Raw genomic sequence first — 17,116 nt, forward strand, 5'->3', positions numbered from 1 at the left:
TTTAGTTAAACAAAGTGAGCTAGTGAGAAATTATTCAACCTATTAAAAATATAAATAGCATATGGGATATTTTTCCTAATTATTTGTTTCCTTTATTATTAAGTGGCATTTTAAAATCCCCGTTGAGGAAATCCCAGTTTGGGAACCTTGGAATTTGACTACTCCATTTAACCTAGTTTAGTACAATTTGCTTAGAAAGGTATGAAAGTCTAGCTGTAATTTAACGGTAATATTTTGGTCATCATGATCTGGAGGTATTAAGTGGGACAAAGCATGGACAATTACTGTACATTTTATTATTAATAAATCTAAAAGTCAGTGGGTGTTTTTTTACTTTTACAGTATACTTTCAACTAGACTCTGCTCGGTTTACTTTTCAGATCTTGCTTTCCACTGCAGTTTAGTGCAGCCTCAACATGGATGGGATTATAGGCTGATCGGCATTGTTGTGCCGCCTTTACCACTCTGACTGTTGTGGTCCTCGATGGTTCTGTACTCACTTTTAAGGTTTTTTTTTAAGCTTTTCCCTACACTGGGTCCTGTGGTAGCCATGTACAGCCAACAGCTGGGACACTTCCTGATAGACTTTTTCATTTCACGTTGCCCCATCCAGCTCGCGTTGGATCCTCTACTCGGCTATTAATGAGAAGAACATCTGCACCTCGCTTATTGACCACGGCATGATTTTGAGCACAGCCATTACGTGTGAACAAATGATACTGCTTTCACTGTTGCTTAAAAAAAAAATCTAAACCAGCAGGTTTGATATCCCGTGTTGCAAATCCACTGACGCTGGTAGTGCAGATTCTCTCTGAACAGTCAGTCAGCTGCAGGTTTTTGACGTCACATTTGGTATCGGCTCCACTCGCTTGGAACCTCGACCGAGGTGGTACTAAAAAAGTACCAGGTACCAGGTACTATCAACAGTGGAAATACCCCAAAAAGCGAGCAGAGTCGAGTCGAGTTGAACCGTAACGTGCAGTGGCGACTGGAACTGGGGTGCTCGGTGTTCCACTGCTGCCCTCTCGTGGTGAAAATAGCGTACTGTTGGCTTTTATTCTGAAATTACAGGAAGGCTCACGGAAGGAAAATCTGAGCAAATGCTCGAACTGGCGGGAAGCTTGAGGGCGAAGAATAGTTTAAACTGACAGCGTTATGTTAGCTGGTTTGTAGAGTGGTTGTCGAACTTTTCCTTTCTTTATTAAACACGAAAGAACTACCAAAAGAAAGATAACCTCAATCATTCTTCGGACCGACGTCTTCATCATAGCAGCTGTTTGGTCTGCATTACTCCCACACATTGAGACTGAACTGCAGCCTATTTTTGTTCTTCTCGTGTTTTCATAAAGCAGTTCTAACATGGTTCAAATAGTCATCTCAAGGTAGGTCTTAAACAGGTTGATAAGAAATGTAAGTTACTAAGACAGCAAAGAGCGTTGATGTTTCTGCACCAGTGGAGATCTACCTTCCTGAAGACTTTAGCTCCAGCCATGATCATCTAGTCATTATCTTAAGAAGTTCTTGATCAACTAAAACAGGTGTGTTAGATTTTGGTTGTAGTTGAAACCTGCAGGAAAGTAGATCTCAAGGAAGAGGGCTGGTGACCACGGATTTACACCCTCCAGGAAAATAGTGTTTAAACAGTAAATAAATAAATACATTCAGAAGGTGCTAACTATTCTCTAATAAATTGTATGTCGGCTTTTGCCTTATTACTGCCTTCAAACTGGCTTCTCCAAGTTGTAATAATCCGTCTCTGGTTGTTTGTCTGACTTTGCCAGTATCACACACAGCCTACTTCACATCAGATTAACAGCTCTGTTTTTCTGTTCATTTTGCTTTATGTTTTGGCTTGTTGCAGGTCATGCATGTATTTCATTTTTAACATTAACTTTTGTTTCCTCGTGTTAGATCGGTTGTAACATAAAAGTGCATTTTCCATTGTGAAACCAAGGAGGATGTAAATTGCGCTCAGCTGTACAATATATGTTGTGTAGCTAAGCTGCTGTTTGTGTGTTTCAGTAAAAGCGGAGAGTCTCCTGGTGAGTGGCTGCTTGTGGAGTTACAGGGTGAGACAGTGTCACGACATGACACTGGACTGGCTGGAAATCTTATGGGGGACCTGCACTACACCAAAGAGGTACAGTAAGAACTTCTAATGATATGAGTACCACTAACTATACACACTTACTGTGTATGATGGAACTTGCGCTGCATTTCTGACCTCTATGTTATATCTGTTGCCAATTTTATATATCGACACACAAAGAGGGAAACTCTTTACACATGTAAGGAATAAAACACAATGTGGCATGCTGTTATTGGAAAGTAATGAATGATGGGGCGTTTGATGTTACCACCCTGAAATGGCTCGTTTTCCAATAACAGCCCATCCCAAAGTGTTTTATTCCTCTTTTACCACAACAATTTGCAAAAAAAAACTAACTTAAAAACCGTATGTAAAGCTGATGCAATTTTTATCCATTTGTGGTTACATTTAATGACCATTCACAAAACAAGTTGGTTCCTGTTATCAGCCCATACAGGATTTCACAGAGGTTTTTGCAGCCAAAAATGCTTGCTTTTGCTGCGTCTTTTTTCAAAACTTTGCGGTGTTTTTTGTGAAAAACTACTTGAATTGGTGAAATTTGCAGTTGTGCGGTCTTTCGCAGTGATGTTTGTTGGTAAACGAGACCTTTTTAGCTGTACTCATGTTCGTCGCACGTGAATTGAAGACGGCTTTTGAATGTGCGTTGTGATGATGTCACATGACGAGTCTTGGCCCAAATCTGCAGAAAATCTGTGGTAATTAAAATTTTAAAAGCGAGCTCCAGCGAATATTGCAGAGTTTCCTTGATTTTGTGTTCATTTCTGCGATCGCAAAATCCTGGAGGGACTGAATTATCACTTACACTCCTGTTACATCTATAAATAGTTGTTCCCTCACCAGTCTCTCTTTTGTCCTCTCTTGAAGTTAACAAGACACAAAATTCAATTTGTCATGTTACAAAAAAAATCGTCCATCCTGAAGATCTTGTCAGAAATCTTAGTTACACAGCTTTACCACTTTTGAGTCATTCCATTGATGCTAAACAAATGTGTTTTCACAGAGAACTTTACCAAACCAACGATTACACACATTTTTAAAAAAATTATGGGGCGTGTGTTCCATATTGTGTAAAGCCCTATTCGGACAGGATTTGTTTTCAGGATGTTTGACTGTCGGGTAATTGTTACTACAGACGTCAGTGATATTTATCATCAATTCGCACAGGATAAGCGAATTTCTGTATACATTGCCGAAATGGGCGTTTATTTGTTGTTTACGTTCAGACGACCCATCACAGCAGCCGTGTGTCAAACATAACATGGTGTTGCACCTCAGTGTGCACCGACGAAGCAAAAGAAAAGCCACAACTGGACAAGAGCTGAAACTTTGTTTAGTTTCAGTCTGGGGAGAACAACGTTATCAAACTCTGTGTGAACAAATGGTACATAATCAATCCATTTGGGAGGAGATTTTTCAGGAAGATTGTGATAAATGTCTTTCTGTCAAAGTGGCGTTTGGTGACCAGATTAAATGTCAAGAACGAATTGATTACCTAAAAAACTACAGAGAGTGCATTTGCAGGGGATTAATTTAACCTGGGGTTATTTTTACAGGCTGTTTTATAGAAGGTAAAAGACGCTGTAATGTTCACCAGCACGGGAACGCGCAGTGTGGAAAAATAACTGGCATGACCAGTTAGCACAGGATTAAAATCACAGAGCAGCTCTGGTAATTATTATATTACCCCACTTCCCCATATAAAACTAGTCCTGTCCTAATAGCCCTTAAGTCACTAAAATGATAAGGTGTTAGAATTGCTACTGTCTGAGCTGTGTTGTTATAGAACATTTATTAGAGTAACAACTTCTGACCAATCTGAATGGAGCATACAGGAGCGCTGTGACGTAAGTAGTGATGAAAATAGAGATGATCCTCCAACTGAAACATCGTTTTTTAAAGTGGGTATTTTTTCCCATCTACTAAATTTCCTGGAAGATATAGAACTGCAGAAGTGTGCATGTAGGCTTTTGGGAATGTTTCTGTTGGACTTCTAATCAGCAGTTTTAAGGTGAAACCAATACATATTCACAAGTGTTTAAAAACGTTTACTCTGTGGGGTACCAATGTTCTGCCATTGTTTGTGTTAAAGGGTGTACCAATACTGATTGTGGGACATCACATCCTGTATGGGAAACAGGTCAAACTGGAGAAACCTTTTGCTGTCCTGATGAAGCACTCTGGCCTCCCGCAGGAGGATGAGGTAGCCATGGAAACTGGCCAGGAGAAGCCTACCTCCTACACTGTCTCTGCTATTATCAAAAAGAAGCTGATCTTTAAAACGCGTCCTAAACCTATCATTACTAATGTGCCAAAGAAGGTTTAATGGCCAAAACGTATATACTGAGGGCATTCATGGTGTCAGCTACCCTCATTTTCTTAAGTACAACAGTTTCAGAAAATGTGGTCTTAAAATCTTTCCAAATGATACGCTTTGAATACAAGACTGTTCTGTGAGGTTTGGATAGATGTTAAATATTGAAATTGGACTGCTGGCATTCTTTTGGGGCAAATCCTGTTTGGATATGTGTGATGTTTTGGACCATCAGTGTAAAAATAGACGTGACGCAGGTACGTTTTCTAGGACAAAGAATGATCAGAGTCAGAGAAAAAGTTTATTTTCATAAAAACAATTTGCAGGTGTTATAAAGGTCTGCAAAAATAAACAGTAAATGTTGCAATATTGATATAAAACTTAAAAAAAACAAAATTTTTACATATTTAACAAGTTGCACAATAAATGTAAATGAGTTTGAACAGTATGACTGGGGTTCTCATGCATTTACACAATATATGAAAGGAAAGTTTAATGGTGTACATTGTCATTAGCGTTGCACAGAAGTGTAGTGCATAATAGAACAGTTTACTAACCCATAATCATTTACGACCCAAATGTGTTGAAACTCACAAGACCTTCTAAAATAGATCACACTTTCTCTAACCATTTAAACAACCATCATGATGTGGTACTTATTTTACAGGACTCACAAAAATGCTATTGTCTACTGATGAAAGAACTGCAACACAAAATGTGTGATGTCAGTATTTTTGCACTGGTTTATGTTAGACATGTACAGTAGATATTTAAAATTAAAGATTTAAATAAGTTTTAACTATTTGGAACAATTAGTGAATAATCATTAATCCTGCACACTGAATGGACAGAAATTAAATTTCATGATCCACCTTATCTGACTGACTGTGACCTGATCAGTGTCTACATTCAGCATTGTATATTTCAGTTGCAATAACATCCAGACTATACATAACATCATTAGCTAGCTCATTGGGCAAGCTCCAATGTGTTTTCCATGTACTATGCTTTGGTTGCCCTTAAACCTAAATAACTAGGCTTAAAAAGTGGTAGCTAAAATCATTTAACTAGAGTCTTGCAAGTTATTTAGTTAGTGAATTAACTAGGGATGTGCTTTGAGATAATGTTACTCAGAGACCATTCTGTGGTTGCTGGATGTGAGGGGGGAAATGCTGGTGAGCTCTGTATCAGCAGCTCACCAAATGTAGACCACTACATTAAAAAAAAAAAAAACAAACAAAAAAAAAATAACGCTGGGACAAAAGCTGCTCGTCCTGGGCATCCAGGCTTGTGATTTGTCTATTTCTGCTCCATCATTATAGAATGTCCTGCAAGCTTTCATTTTGTTAATAAACTCCAACTTGCCTAATAATGTCCCTTTCTATAGTGATTTGGAAAACTCTCCTGAAAAGCATGTAGAAGTTTTAGTTATTTACTTAATTCCTACTCTACACATTTTACAACTAAACCTCATATGTGCCCATGAACAGTGTACACATTATATGCATATCGGCTGTCTGTTACTCAAGGATAAACCGTCGCACTTGATGTTAGAACTTAACTCTGGAATTGTCTTTATAAGAAGCAGTTCTGCAGACAGCCATTTCATGGATTCATCATTTCTCTGCATAAATTCTTTAATGTACACCATAACACACTACCGAGAGATTATTGCTCCTCTCTGAGTGTGTTGTCAGAACAGGAGGTGGATATTGTGCTTAAGTAATAAATCAGTAAATCCACATGCTGGTATTGGGAGAGTAAAAGGGGCAGATTTTGTACAGTAAATGTCCAAAATCATTATATTTATTATAACATTGTATCTGCTACTTTTGCGTTTGTGCAGACTCTAGGCATACAGAGGGCAAAACGTAAATGCAAAGCCTTGTGTATTTAACATATTGTAATTCTACAATTGCTAATAAACATTTAATTAACTGAATTGCATGTAAACATCATTATTTTAGGGTGTTTGTAATGTTCAGCCTTTTGCTGGTATGAAAAATTACATAGTTAATATGAAGTCGATATGCATTAACGAGTACTTTACTAATCTTGTATCTATATAAAGAAAAGAAATAGAGTAATATATAAAAGGAATTCTAGCTAATAAAATGTCACATTACTGTTAACTTGTAAACAAACAATATCTTTTAATTTTTTTGCACATTCAAGTTTCAGGTTGCACAGTCAAGCTTGATGCAGTTCTTCTTAAGGAGAATGGGGTTGGTGTGTTTAGTCGCAATGTGTAACTGGATCTATAGTACCAACAAGTATGAAAATGTTTGTGGTGTATGATTAATTATAAGCAAATAAACCTTAAAAGACTCTTTGGTTGTTCCCAATACGGCATAAAATAATGTTTCCTGAAGAATCCTGAAGCAAATGAAATAAAATTAAATTCAATGAATTTTGGTATAGTAAAAACCCCAAAAGAATATTGATTAGTACTGCATTTGTTCAAATCACTGTTCAAGCTATGGCAAATGATGTCAAATTTCATGAAAATTATAAAAGATCATTTTCACTGTAAGTGAATTGCAGTGACTAATATGGGGTTCTTCACAGAAACAGTACACATTTCACCACAGTGTGATTCATATTTGAGTCCAAGCACCCAAACCACTATTCACATATGATGGTGTGAGCTCAGCACCATGATGGAAAATTTCCTCTGATCTATGCTCTATATTTAAGAAGCAAAAATACTGCACGGCTCAATTGTATCTTTTTCAAAGGTCAGCGGTATATCTCAACTGGTCGGGAAAAGCTCCATGGTCTTGCAAATGATGTGAGTATGCATAATTTCCCAACGTGACAATGAGCTTAGCACCAAAGAGGTAGAAGACTGATTCAAACCAGTCCCATATAGTTTACCCAGCAACATTGTTAAGGCATTCTAGGCTTCAGAATAGGGCAGGTGATACTGCTCCTCCCTCTTGTTACAGCGCTTGGCCACTATAGCCAAATAGAGCACCAGAAGTATAAGCCAGTAGCAGGCATAGAGGATGACCCCGCTAATGAGCAGGACCTTCTCAGTTTCACTAAAAGGTTCCTGCGTCTCACAGTAAATTGTGTAAGCTACTCCACCAAGCAAAAGAAGTGCCCAAACAGTTACAGGTACAGCCCCAATTAAGTTCACCACAATCTTCTTCCTCCCAGATGTGCCCCAGCCTGCTTTATTGATTGTCAACAGGGCAAAGATCTTAGCTGGCAAGAGGCTAGACATGTACAGCAGGGAATAGAGGGACATAAAGATCATGACCAGGCTGCCTCTTAGGAAGCAGGCATAGGTGGCCTTCACCATTCCCACCAGCTGAACTGTTAGCATGAACAGCAGAATATTCCACAGCCGTCCACGGTAGAACAAATGGATTACTGTAGCCACCAGGAAAAAGGGAAAGAATCCAGTGACCACAGACTCATAGGTCATCCAGAGGCTGTGTTTGTGGAACCAGAGAGCATTGTAGAGCCATTCCCGGAAGTACGACTTGCTCCAGCGGGTCTGCTGGTTGAGCCAGCGGATGTAGTGAGTAGGTGTCTCAGTCTGGCACTGTGAGCGTGCAGTAAACTTAGTCTTGTAGCCGAAGCTGAGCACTCGGTTGGTAAGGTGCCGGTCATCACCAAAGCTACACTTGCTGCCCAGGAAGGTCTGGTGGTACCAGGGCTCCAAGAACTGCTGGAGGAGGGAGTTGCGATACATGCCCAGAGGCCCACTGATACACTGAACACAGCCAAAGTACGATTGGCAGGCACGCTCCACGTTGAAGGCCATCCAGTACCTGACACTGCTTAAAAAAGATATCCAGGAGTCATATTTGTTCAGTATCTGAAACATATCAGGAAGGGGGATTAATTTTGAGGATGACTTCTTGCTGTGGTAATGTGGAACTAAAAGATTAGTCATGAGTACAGCAAGGTGTTACATGGTGAAATTTACCCTACAAAGTCTTCTCACCTGTACATCTCCTCCTACTCCGCCGACCTTTGGGTCCTCCTCCAGAACCTTCAACAGCTCAATTGTGCAGGCTGGATCCAGAACTGTGTCCGAATCACATACCTACAGACATACAGTTGCAATCAAAATTATTCAACCCCCATTGCAAATCAGGTCTATTGTCAAAATTTACAGACTTTCAACTGTTTGCAATGAACAAATAAAAACAAAAGCCATTGAAATAATTCAACACAACAAATGCTTCAGGTGGGTTTCCCAAATTCAACTGAAAATGCAACTTATTATGACTTCTTCAGTCTCAAAATTATTCAACCCCTTCATGGCAAGCATCTTTAGTACTTAGTAGAGCACCCTTTTGCTGTTATGACCTGCTGCAAATGAGATGCATTCGCCAGACACCAGCTTTTGGCAGCGTTCCTGAAGAATCTTTCAGTACTCCTGAGGAACCATTCCTCATGAGCAATGGCCTCCAGTTCAGTAATATTTTTGGCTTTGTGTGCTGCAACCACCTTCTATAAGAGATTTTCTATGGGGTTCAAGTCAGGTGACCGTGATAGCCCTGTACAATCTTCCAGGACTTCTTCTGCAACCAAGCCTTAGTGGAATTTGAGGCATGCTTGGGATCATTGTCCTGTTGGAAGGTCCAATGACACCCAAGCTTCAGCTTCCTCACAGATGGCATGACGTTTTCTCCTAGGACTTCCTTATACTTCAATGAATCCATCTTGCCTTCCACATGCTGCAGGTTTCCAGTGCCAGAGGATGCAAAGCAGCCCCAGAGCATAACCAAGCCACCACCATGCTTGACTGTGGACAGAGTGTTCTTTCTTCATTCTTCTTCCTCCAGACATACCGCTTATCCATCGTGCCGAACAGTTCCAGTTTTGTTTCTTCGCTGCACAGAACAGAATCCCAAAACCTCTGTGGCTTATTTATATAATTTTGAGCCGAATGTTCTTGTGCTTTTGGGTCAGTAGTGGTGTATGTCTTGGAGTTCTGGCATGGAAACTTTCTGTGTTTAGTATGCTCCATACTGTGCTAACTGAAACCTCAGTGCCTGTTGCCATCAAGTCTTGCTGCAGGTCTTTTGCACAAGCTGCCTTGTTTTTCACAAGCTGCCTTCTCAGAAATCTGGTTGCAGCTGTTGACAGCTTCCTTTTTCTGCACTGTGCAAGTATTTTATGTATTTTAGCCCCTGGCCAGTTCAGGTATTTCATGTGTTTCAGCTCAAGCACACCTGGTGCAACTAATGAAGCCCTTGATTAGTTGCATCAGGTGTGCTTGAGACAACACCTGTTTAACATATTTGTACTTGTGAGGGATTCTATTCAGGGGGTTGAATAATTTTGAAACTGGAGAAGTCATTATAAGTTGCATTTTCAGTTGAATTTGGAGAAACCATATGAAGCATTTGTTGTGTTGAACTATTTCAGTTGCTTTTGTTTGATTTGTTCATTGCAAACAGCTGAAAGCCTGTACATTTTGACAATAAACCTGATTTGCAGTGGGGGTTGAATAATTTTGATTACAACTGTATAATGATAATGACAGAATGTTGAACTTGACATAACAAGAAAATATGTGATGTATTCAGAAGGTCCCAAAGAAAAGCTAAAAAATAAATAAATAATAATAAATAGTACTTATTTTCTGCACAATGACCTGTAGCATGGCACCTAATGCACTTTCGCAGAGGATTCCAGAAATTAAGGTTTACTTTTAAAGTAAAGTCAAAACTAATGTTTGTTTTTAAACTACCTAATTAGAAATGCCTGTGACTGAGAGTGGCAGATGTTTGCAAGCTACGGTTGGACTTTGCAATGAGAAGTTGTTGACAACACACAGGTGTTCTCAGAGTGTAGGTGACAAGGCAATGAAATGACCTTTGACCTCCATATAACAGTGCTTCGGATCGTAGGAAGAAGAGGAAAAGAAGGAGCCATTGTTTAAATTAACAGTGACAGTAAAATTAACAATAAGGAATTGTTTTTGAAGCACTGTCAATGATGATAATAGCCAATGGCTCATAATTATGCCTTGAAGGTAGCAACGTTTTGTTCGGTGAAGCTCATTTCTAAGACTAAGACTCACCTGCACATAATCCACAGAGTTCCCCAGTGCTTTGAAAGCCGTATACATCACTTCTCTCTTCCCGCCCCACTCCTGCATGATGCAGGAGTAGCGGCAGCTGTGCACTATCCTGGCCACCCGAATAGCCTCCTCCATATTCACTGAGCCTGTACCTGTGCCTTTGGCCCCATTGCTATGGTAATTCCCCTTCCACACCATGCATCCAGCCTGCTCTGTTCCCCCCATTACCTCCTGGAAGATGTCCATCATGTAGGCATCCTCGGGTCGGTTACCATCTACAACAAGCACCACTTTTAGAGTGGGGAAGGAGATGCGGCGCACACTGCGCAGGCATTTGCGTAGGTAGTCCGGGTCCTCCTGGTAAGCAGCAATACAAAGAGCAACAGTGCAGTGCAGGTGCTGTAGCCGTGAAGGTGCTCGCATACGCCGGTGTTCCAGGTAAGCAAAGAGGCTCTGCAGCAGCAGATGTAGTGACAGGATGGCACCATACAGGCCAAAGGAAAGGTGGTGCTGCTCAGTGTGGATGAACTGGTAGCCAGTCACATAGGCCAGCAGGATGGCAAAGAGCACCACAGCTGCAAATAGAGTGGTGATGAAGATCCGCACCGCTGTTCCACAGCGAGAGGGCATCTACAGAAAGAGGGTGAGAAAGAAGACATGAAAAGCAAAGATGGGGGTGATTAGAGAGATGAGAAGGTGGCTTGAGAAATTGTGGAAAAGTACTCACTTATCCATGAAATTTTATTTTCTTCAGATATGATTTACAAAAAACAAAGCAGGTTATGGTGCTTATTGTATGCGTTGAACCTAATGAGGATGAGGAGGATATAAATAGCATTTGCGTTGAATTCAGTAGTGACAGACCTGTGCTGACAAGTATTTTCTCTTGTTATTATCACAATAACTGTGGTAATATTTTTTGGATAATAATAATAATTTTCAGAATTTTGCCTCTGTACCACCACATTATTTGGTTGTATTTGAAATCAAGACTGTTTGATTGAAGTGTAGATTTTCAACTTTAATTCAAGGGGTTTAACAAAAATCATTGCATTAACTTTGATTCCAAGAGTTGAAATTGTATTTGGTAGATATTCATGGGAACATTGAACAACTCTCAATATGCAGTCCAAAGAATGCAAGTTATGGAGGCCATAATTATGGCTGAAAAACCAAAACTGACCTATCAGAGAGAGAGAGAGAGCAGAATCTTTAGGAGGCAAATCAACAATTTGGTAAATTTTTTAAAAGAAGGAATGCTCTGGTGAGCTCAGCAACACTAAAAGGCCTGGAGGACCACAGAGGAGAACTAAAGTGGATGATCTCAGAATTCCTTAATTGGTGAAGAAAAACACCTTCACAACATCTAGCCAACTAGTCTCTCTCTTTCAAGAAAAGGTTTTGGCTAAAACAAACAAAGAACAGAAAGGCCAGGTTAGACTTTGCTAGAAAAAAAAAACCTAAAAAAGATTCTTTGGACAGATGAAACCAAGAATAACTTGTATTAGAATGATGGGAAGAGAAGAGTATGGAGAAAGGGCTCATGATCCAAAGCATACCACATCATCTGTCAAACATTATGGAGGAGGTGTTATGGCATGGGCATGTATGGCTGTCAATGGAACTGGGTCACTGGTGTTTATTGATGATGTGACTGCTAATATAAGTAGCAGGATGAATTCTAAGTACAGAGCTATACTTTCCGCTCAGATTTAGTCAAATTCTGCAAAACTGATAGGACGGCCGTTCACAGTACAGATGGATAATGACCCAAACATAACAGTGAAAGCAACCCAAGAGCTTCTTAAGGCACAGAAATGGAATGTTCTTAAATATCTAAGTCAGTCACCTGACCTCAACCCAATTGTGCATGCTTTTCACTTATGTGATGTCCAGGGTTTCTAGTACTTAATACTTGGATGCAGTCATTTGCATCCAAGTATTAAAAATAAACCTTATATTTATAATTATGTTAGTTTGTCCAATTACTTTTGAGCCTGTGAAAATGGAGGACTATGTCAAGAAAAAGGCTGTAATTCCTAAACGGTTAATGCAGCATTCTCTGTTAAACCCCTTGAATTAAACCTGAAAGTCTAAACTTCAAGCTCATCTTGACTCCTTCATTTTAATTCCATTGTGATGGTGTACAAAGGCAAAATGACAAAAATTGGCACTGTTCAAATACTTTTGGACCAGACTATAGTGTCTCATCTGTTAGCTGAGCAACTACTGAATATTGGTTTCCTGCTTATTGAATGAACAAACTGATCTCAGTTTCCCTCCCCCTCAGGTTAATGATTTTATTTAACAGCCAGGCATGGTTTGAACAAAAAACAATTTTCCCTTAATTCATCCCTACACCCTCTGCCCACACAGCAAAAAACTGCTTTCATTGAAAAACAACCACTTCCATTGACCAAACTCTAATTGACACTGCTCCATTAGTTGTAAGTATCCAAACTTAACAATACCAGCTCTCTGAACCTAGGCTGGAGAGACAGCTGCATGCAGAGGATCAGAGGTAACCCTAATTAGAGGGCCTGCTCCATTGGGGGTTTCTTAGTCCAGGGGACTGTCTGAAAAGAAAAGACTCATGACAATCTAAAGTACACTTCAGTAGTCATTCTCTCACCAAAGGCTGTGCACACAGAGACACGGATGTATGTGACGATGAGAAAAGAGTAGCCTACAGAAACCAACACAAACAGAAGTCAAAGCTAAGCCTTTGAACTTTCAGAAAGGCAATATAATTGAGAGGTTGTTTAAAGCTGTTTATAGATATAGGCAGAAAAAATATACATATAATATTTTCTAGACATATAATTTTCAACAAAACAACCTCAGTGATTGTCCATGAACCCAGTAGTCCATCATCTACACATTATTGTCCCAGAAGACCAGTATATTCCAAGCTCAGGTGCAGCGAGTATAGTGAAGAAAGTAATTATCTCACCCAGACAGTGCAGATGTGGTCCCAGGTGAAGGGCATAGTGTTTCAGGATTACAGCTCTTCCTCAGGGTTAGGGTTGAGGACAAGAGCATAATGGAATGTAGAGAACCCTGTGTGTTGGTGGTTGGTGTTTCGGTTGGGAATTCAATAGCTCCCTTTGTAGATTCAGAATGTTATGATCCTTTCTGTCAGTACCATGGTTTTAGACCTGCCTGCCTGTCTGCCTGACAATATCAAAATAAATTCATCACCTACAGAGTCTACAAAGATATATTGTCTTCAATTGGGAATATATACAGAGCTGACAGTGATTAAACAAAAAAAATATATAATAATGAACAAGCCTCCTTCATGAAAGGGTTTGATTGAGAGCACAGTTTCCTACCACTAGGAGGCACACTCATTACAGCGATGTACAATATGTCACCCTCTACAGAACCAATACATTTGCTTAATTAATGAATTAGGCCAATGTGCACAGTACATTATCAGTGGGAATGAATGAAGTTCAACCTAGCGAATGAGTAATCAAAGTTTGACTGAAATCCAACCAAGTGTGTAAGCAGAAGATACCCCATAGTACCCCATAATCCATCTATTGAGGTATACACAATCATATCAAAGCTTTGAAAAGACCAGCCACATCTGGTCTTCCCTGTTAATGAATGGATATGTGTAAGGCCTGTCTGAGTGTTATAATCTAGTTTAGTTGCTTGTGAATCCCAGGAGGTTCTTTTTCCTGAGGCCGCCAGACTCTTGTGTTAAATAAGTCTCTTAAGACATAGAAAGTAAAGCAGGCTGCATTTTCCTTGGAGAGGACCCACATCTTCAAACAGAATTCAGAGGCGTTTTTAAAGGGAAATAAAGGAAAGTACAAAAAAAAAAAAAAAAGTGTTGTGCACCATGTATACTGTAAATGTAGCCAGTCTAGAGACATGCATGTTACCACATTTACAAAGATTTCAATAAGTTCTAAGCCAGTCTATCTCAGAGAAAATTAACCATTCAGTAAAAGCAATTAGAGCCCACAAGGTCCTTTTCCTGTTCTATTTGTGTAAACACACTAATACAAAAACTTATTTGTGCAAGTTTTGAGTGCACACCCCCTAAACCTCCCAAAACACATCTTCTGAGTCTCTTGCTCTCTTACACGCAGAACACACATGCACACATAACCTTTATAAAGACAAATTCAATCCTTCCTCCCTCCTGTATGAAGACAAATAGAATCCCCTCTCCCTCTGCTCCCTAACATCCAGACACAATACACACACATAAGCACTCCAATTGAGTTCCATACCTTCCAAGCCCTGCGGCGGTAACGGTGAGTTCTCTCTGTCCAGGGAGAGTCTTGCTGGATATGTGAGTGGGGGTGTGTTCACCCGGCGTCTACCACACTCCTCTCCACTGCAGCACAGCACGCTCCTTGTTCTGCCTCCTGCTCACACTACATCTTTATTTCAGCAGCTCTTAATTCAGGATCTCCTTCATCCAAAAATCCAGCACCCCGGTCTCCTCCTTCTCTGGTTCCTCCTCCCTCTCCCTTTCTCTCCCTCCTCCTTAACTCCTGTCGTCTTGCACACTCCTGAGGCATGAAGGCCTCTCAGTTGAGAAGGCAGTGTCGGTAGACGGGTAGGTTGAGAGTGGTAGAGCCTGCTTGTGGCTCACCTGGTCCTGGCTCCAGCATGCATGCATGCGGAAAGAGCGCCCTGCATGGTGAGGGTGCTTTATCTCTTTCCCTCTCTCTTATTTAGTCAACACTGTGCTGCAGTGGAAGCTGCTGTCCTTTCTGCATCTCTGCAACGCAGTGTAACCCAAATCTTAGCACCCCCTTCTGTTAACACACTGTCCTGGTTTCCTTTCTCTCTCTGCAAAGCACACTCGTGTCCTTTCCTCCTCCTATCCTCATCTTCACTTCTGCATTCTGTCTCCTTTTGCTTCTCTTTTCTGCAGTGCAGCCAGCTACCACAAGACTCAGAACCATTTGGGCGGACCCCTTCTCAATGCTTCCTTTATGCACTTATTTATTTATCCATCTTGTGCCCTAGCCACCGACAGCCTGCAGGTCCAAAGAGAAAATGAAGAAAAAAGGGGAGAGAGAGAGACTATTGGAGTGCAAAAGGGGGAGGATGGGGGGAGGGTTGAAGATGTGTAGTATGCTATAACAGTCAATATACCCTTTGTAAACCGTTCACTCCCCAAATGTTCATATCTGGGTAATACCATCATACAATACAATCATCATTTGCCCCCAAAAAATACTTGACATGTTTTTAATTCATTTCTCAAGAATAAAAGTCATTTTCTTTCAGCCAGTGCATCACGGCTAGCAGGTTATTGGTGTAATAGCTCTTTCATGGCTGGGCAGCAGGAGAACATAAATCATAGTAGAGGAGGAGGTCATCCTGAGTGCCACTGATAACTTAATGATGTGCAGTGGCATCATAGCTGCCTTCACATTCAAGGAATGTCCTTGAATCTAAACCACTAGCAACATAGTCCTGTAAACCATATGGGATGTCTGTCTCTCTCTCTATCATATATGTGTGTGTGTGTGTGTGTGTGTAACATTCTGTATATCCCATATGGTGTACTCTGTATGTTGCCAGGATGGTTTAGATCCAAGGATATTCCTTGAATGTGAAGGTAGCTACAATCAATATATTTGATTTATTGTAGCTATATACAGTCAAATACATAAGCATTTGGTCAGTGACATTTTATAATTTTGCCTCTGTAGACCACCACAATGGATTCGAAATTAAGCTTTCAGATTTAATTAAAGGGGTTTAACAAAAATATTGCTGCTTTAACCATTTAGGAATTACAGCCATTTTATACAGAGTCTCTGCATTTTTGTAGGCTTAAAAGTACTTGGACAAACTAACAATAATAAATATTAATATTAATATATATATATATATATATATATATATATATATATATATATATATATATATATATATATATATATATATATATATATAAAAATATATATAAATACTTGGATGCAAATCCTTTGCAGTTATTGTTTTGTTCTAAGTGAAAAGCATGCTCAATTGGTTTGATGTCATGGGACATTTAAGAACATTTAATGTCTTTACCTTGAGAAGCCATTGTGTTGCTTTTGTGGTATGTTTTAGGTTATTGTTCATCTCTAATATGAAGCACTGTCCAATCAGTTTTGCAGCATTTGACTAAATCTGAGCAAAAAGTATAGTTCTATACGCTTCAGAATTCAACCTGCTACTTCTATTAGCAGTCACATCATCAATAAACACCAGTGACCCAGTTCCATTGGCAGCCATACATGCCCATGCCATAACACTTCCTCCACTTTGACAGATAATGTGGTATGCTTTGGAACATGAGCCCTTCCCTTTCCTTCTCCATACTCTTCTTTTCCCATCATTCTGGTACAAGTTAATCTTGGTTTCAACTGTCCAAACACTTCAGAACTGGTCAGGTTATTATCTTTTTTTTTTTTAGCAGTCCAATATAAAAGTCTAATCTGGCCTTTCTGTTCTTGAGTGTTACCAGTGGTTTGCATCTTGAGGTAAACCACCTGTATTTAGATTCACTGAGGCATTTCTTGATTGTAGACTTTTACAAAGTATCACATACCTCCTACAGAGTGTTCTTGACTTGGCTAGATGTTGTGAAGGGGATTTTCTTCAACAAGGAAAGAATTCTGTA

General features: G+C 39.9%; 2 protein-coding genes across 2 annotated transcripts; one reads left to right on the forward strand and one right to left on the reverse strand.

Annotated features, from left to right (window-relative positions):
- Positions 1–1,175: 1,175 nt before the first annotated feature.
- Positions 1,176–4,864, forward strand: chtf8 (CTF8, chromosome transmission fidelity factor 8 homolog (S. cerevisiae)). The gene is given in 3 exon segments (NM_001200367.1): positions 1,176–1,382; positions 2,023–2,140; positions 4,200–4,864. Coding segments are annotated over 3 exon segments (375 nt in total). The 5' UTR covers positions 1,176–1,359; the 3' UTR covers positions 4,434–4,864.
- Positions 4,865–6,701: 1,837 nt separating this feature from the next.
- Positions 6,702–15,461, reverse strand: has3 (hyaluronan synthase 3). Its single transcript, XM_017465159.3, has 4 exons — positions 14,721–15,461; positions 10,471–11,100; positions 8,380–8,481; positions 6,702–8,250 (listed from the first exon to the last, which is right to left on the reverse strand). The coding sequence occupies exons 2-4, from the start codon at positions 11,098–11,100 to the stop codon at positions 7,321–7,323; spliced, it is 1,662 nt and encodes a 553-aa protein (XP_017320648.1). The 5' UTR covers positions 14,721–15,461; the 3' UTR covers positions 6,702–7,320.
- Positions 15,462–17,116: the final 1,655 nt, after the last annotated feature.

This window comes from Ictalurus punctatus, chromosome 4, assembly GCF_001660625.3.
Source record: "Ictalurus punctatus breed USDA103 chromosome 4, Coco_2.0, whole genome shotgun sequence".
Lineage (NCBI taxonomy): Eukaryota > Metazoa > Chordata > Actinopteri > Siluriformes > Ictaluridae > Ictalurus > Ictalurus punctatus.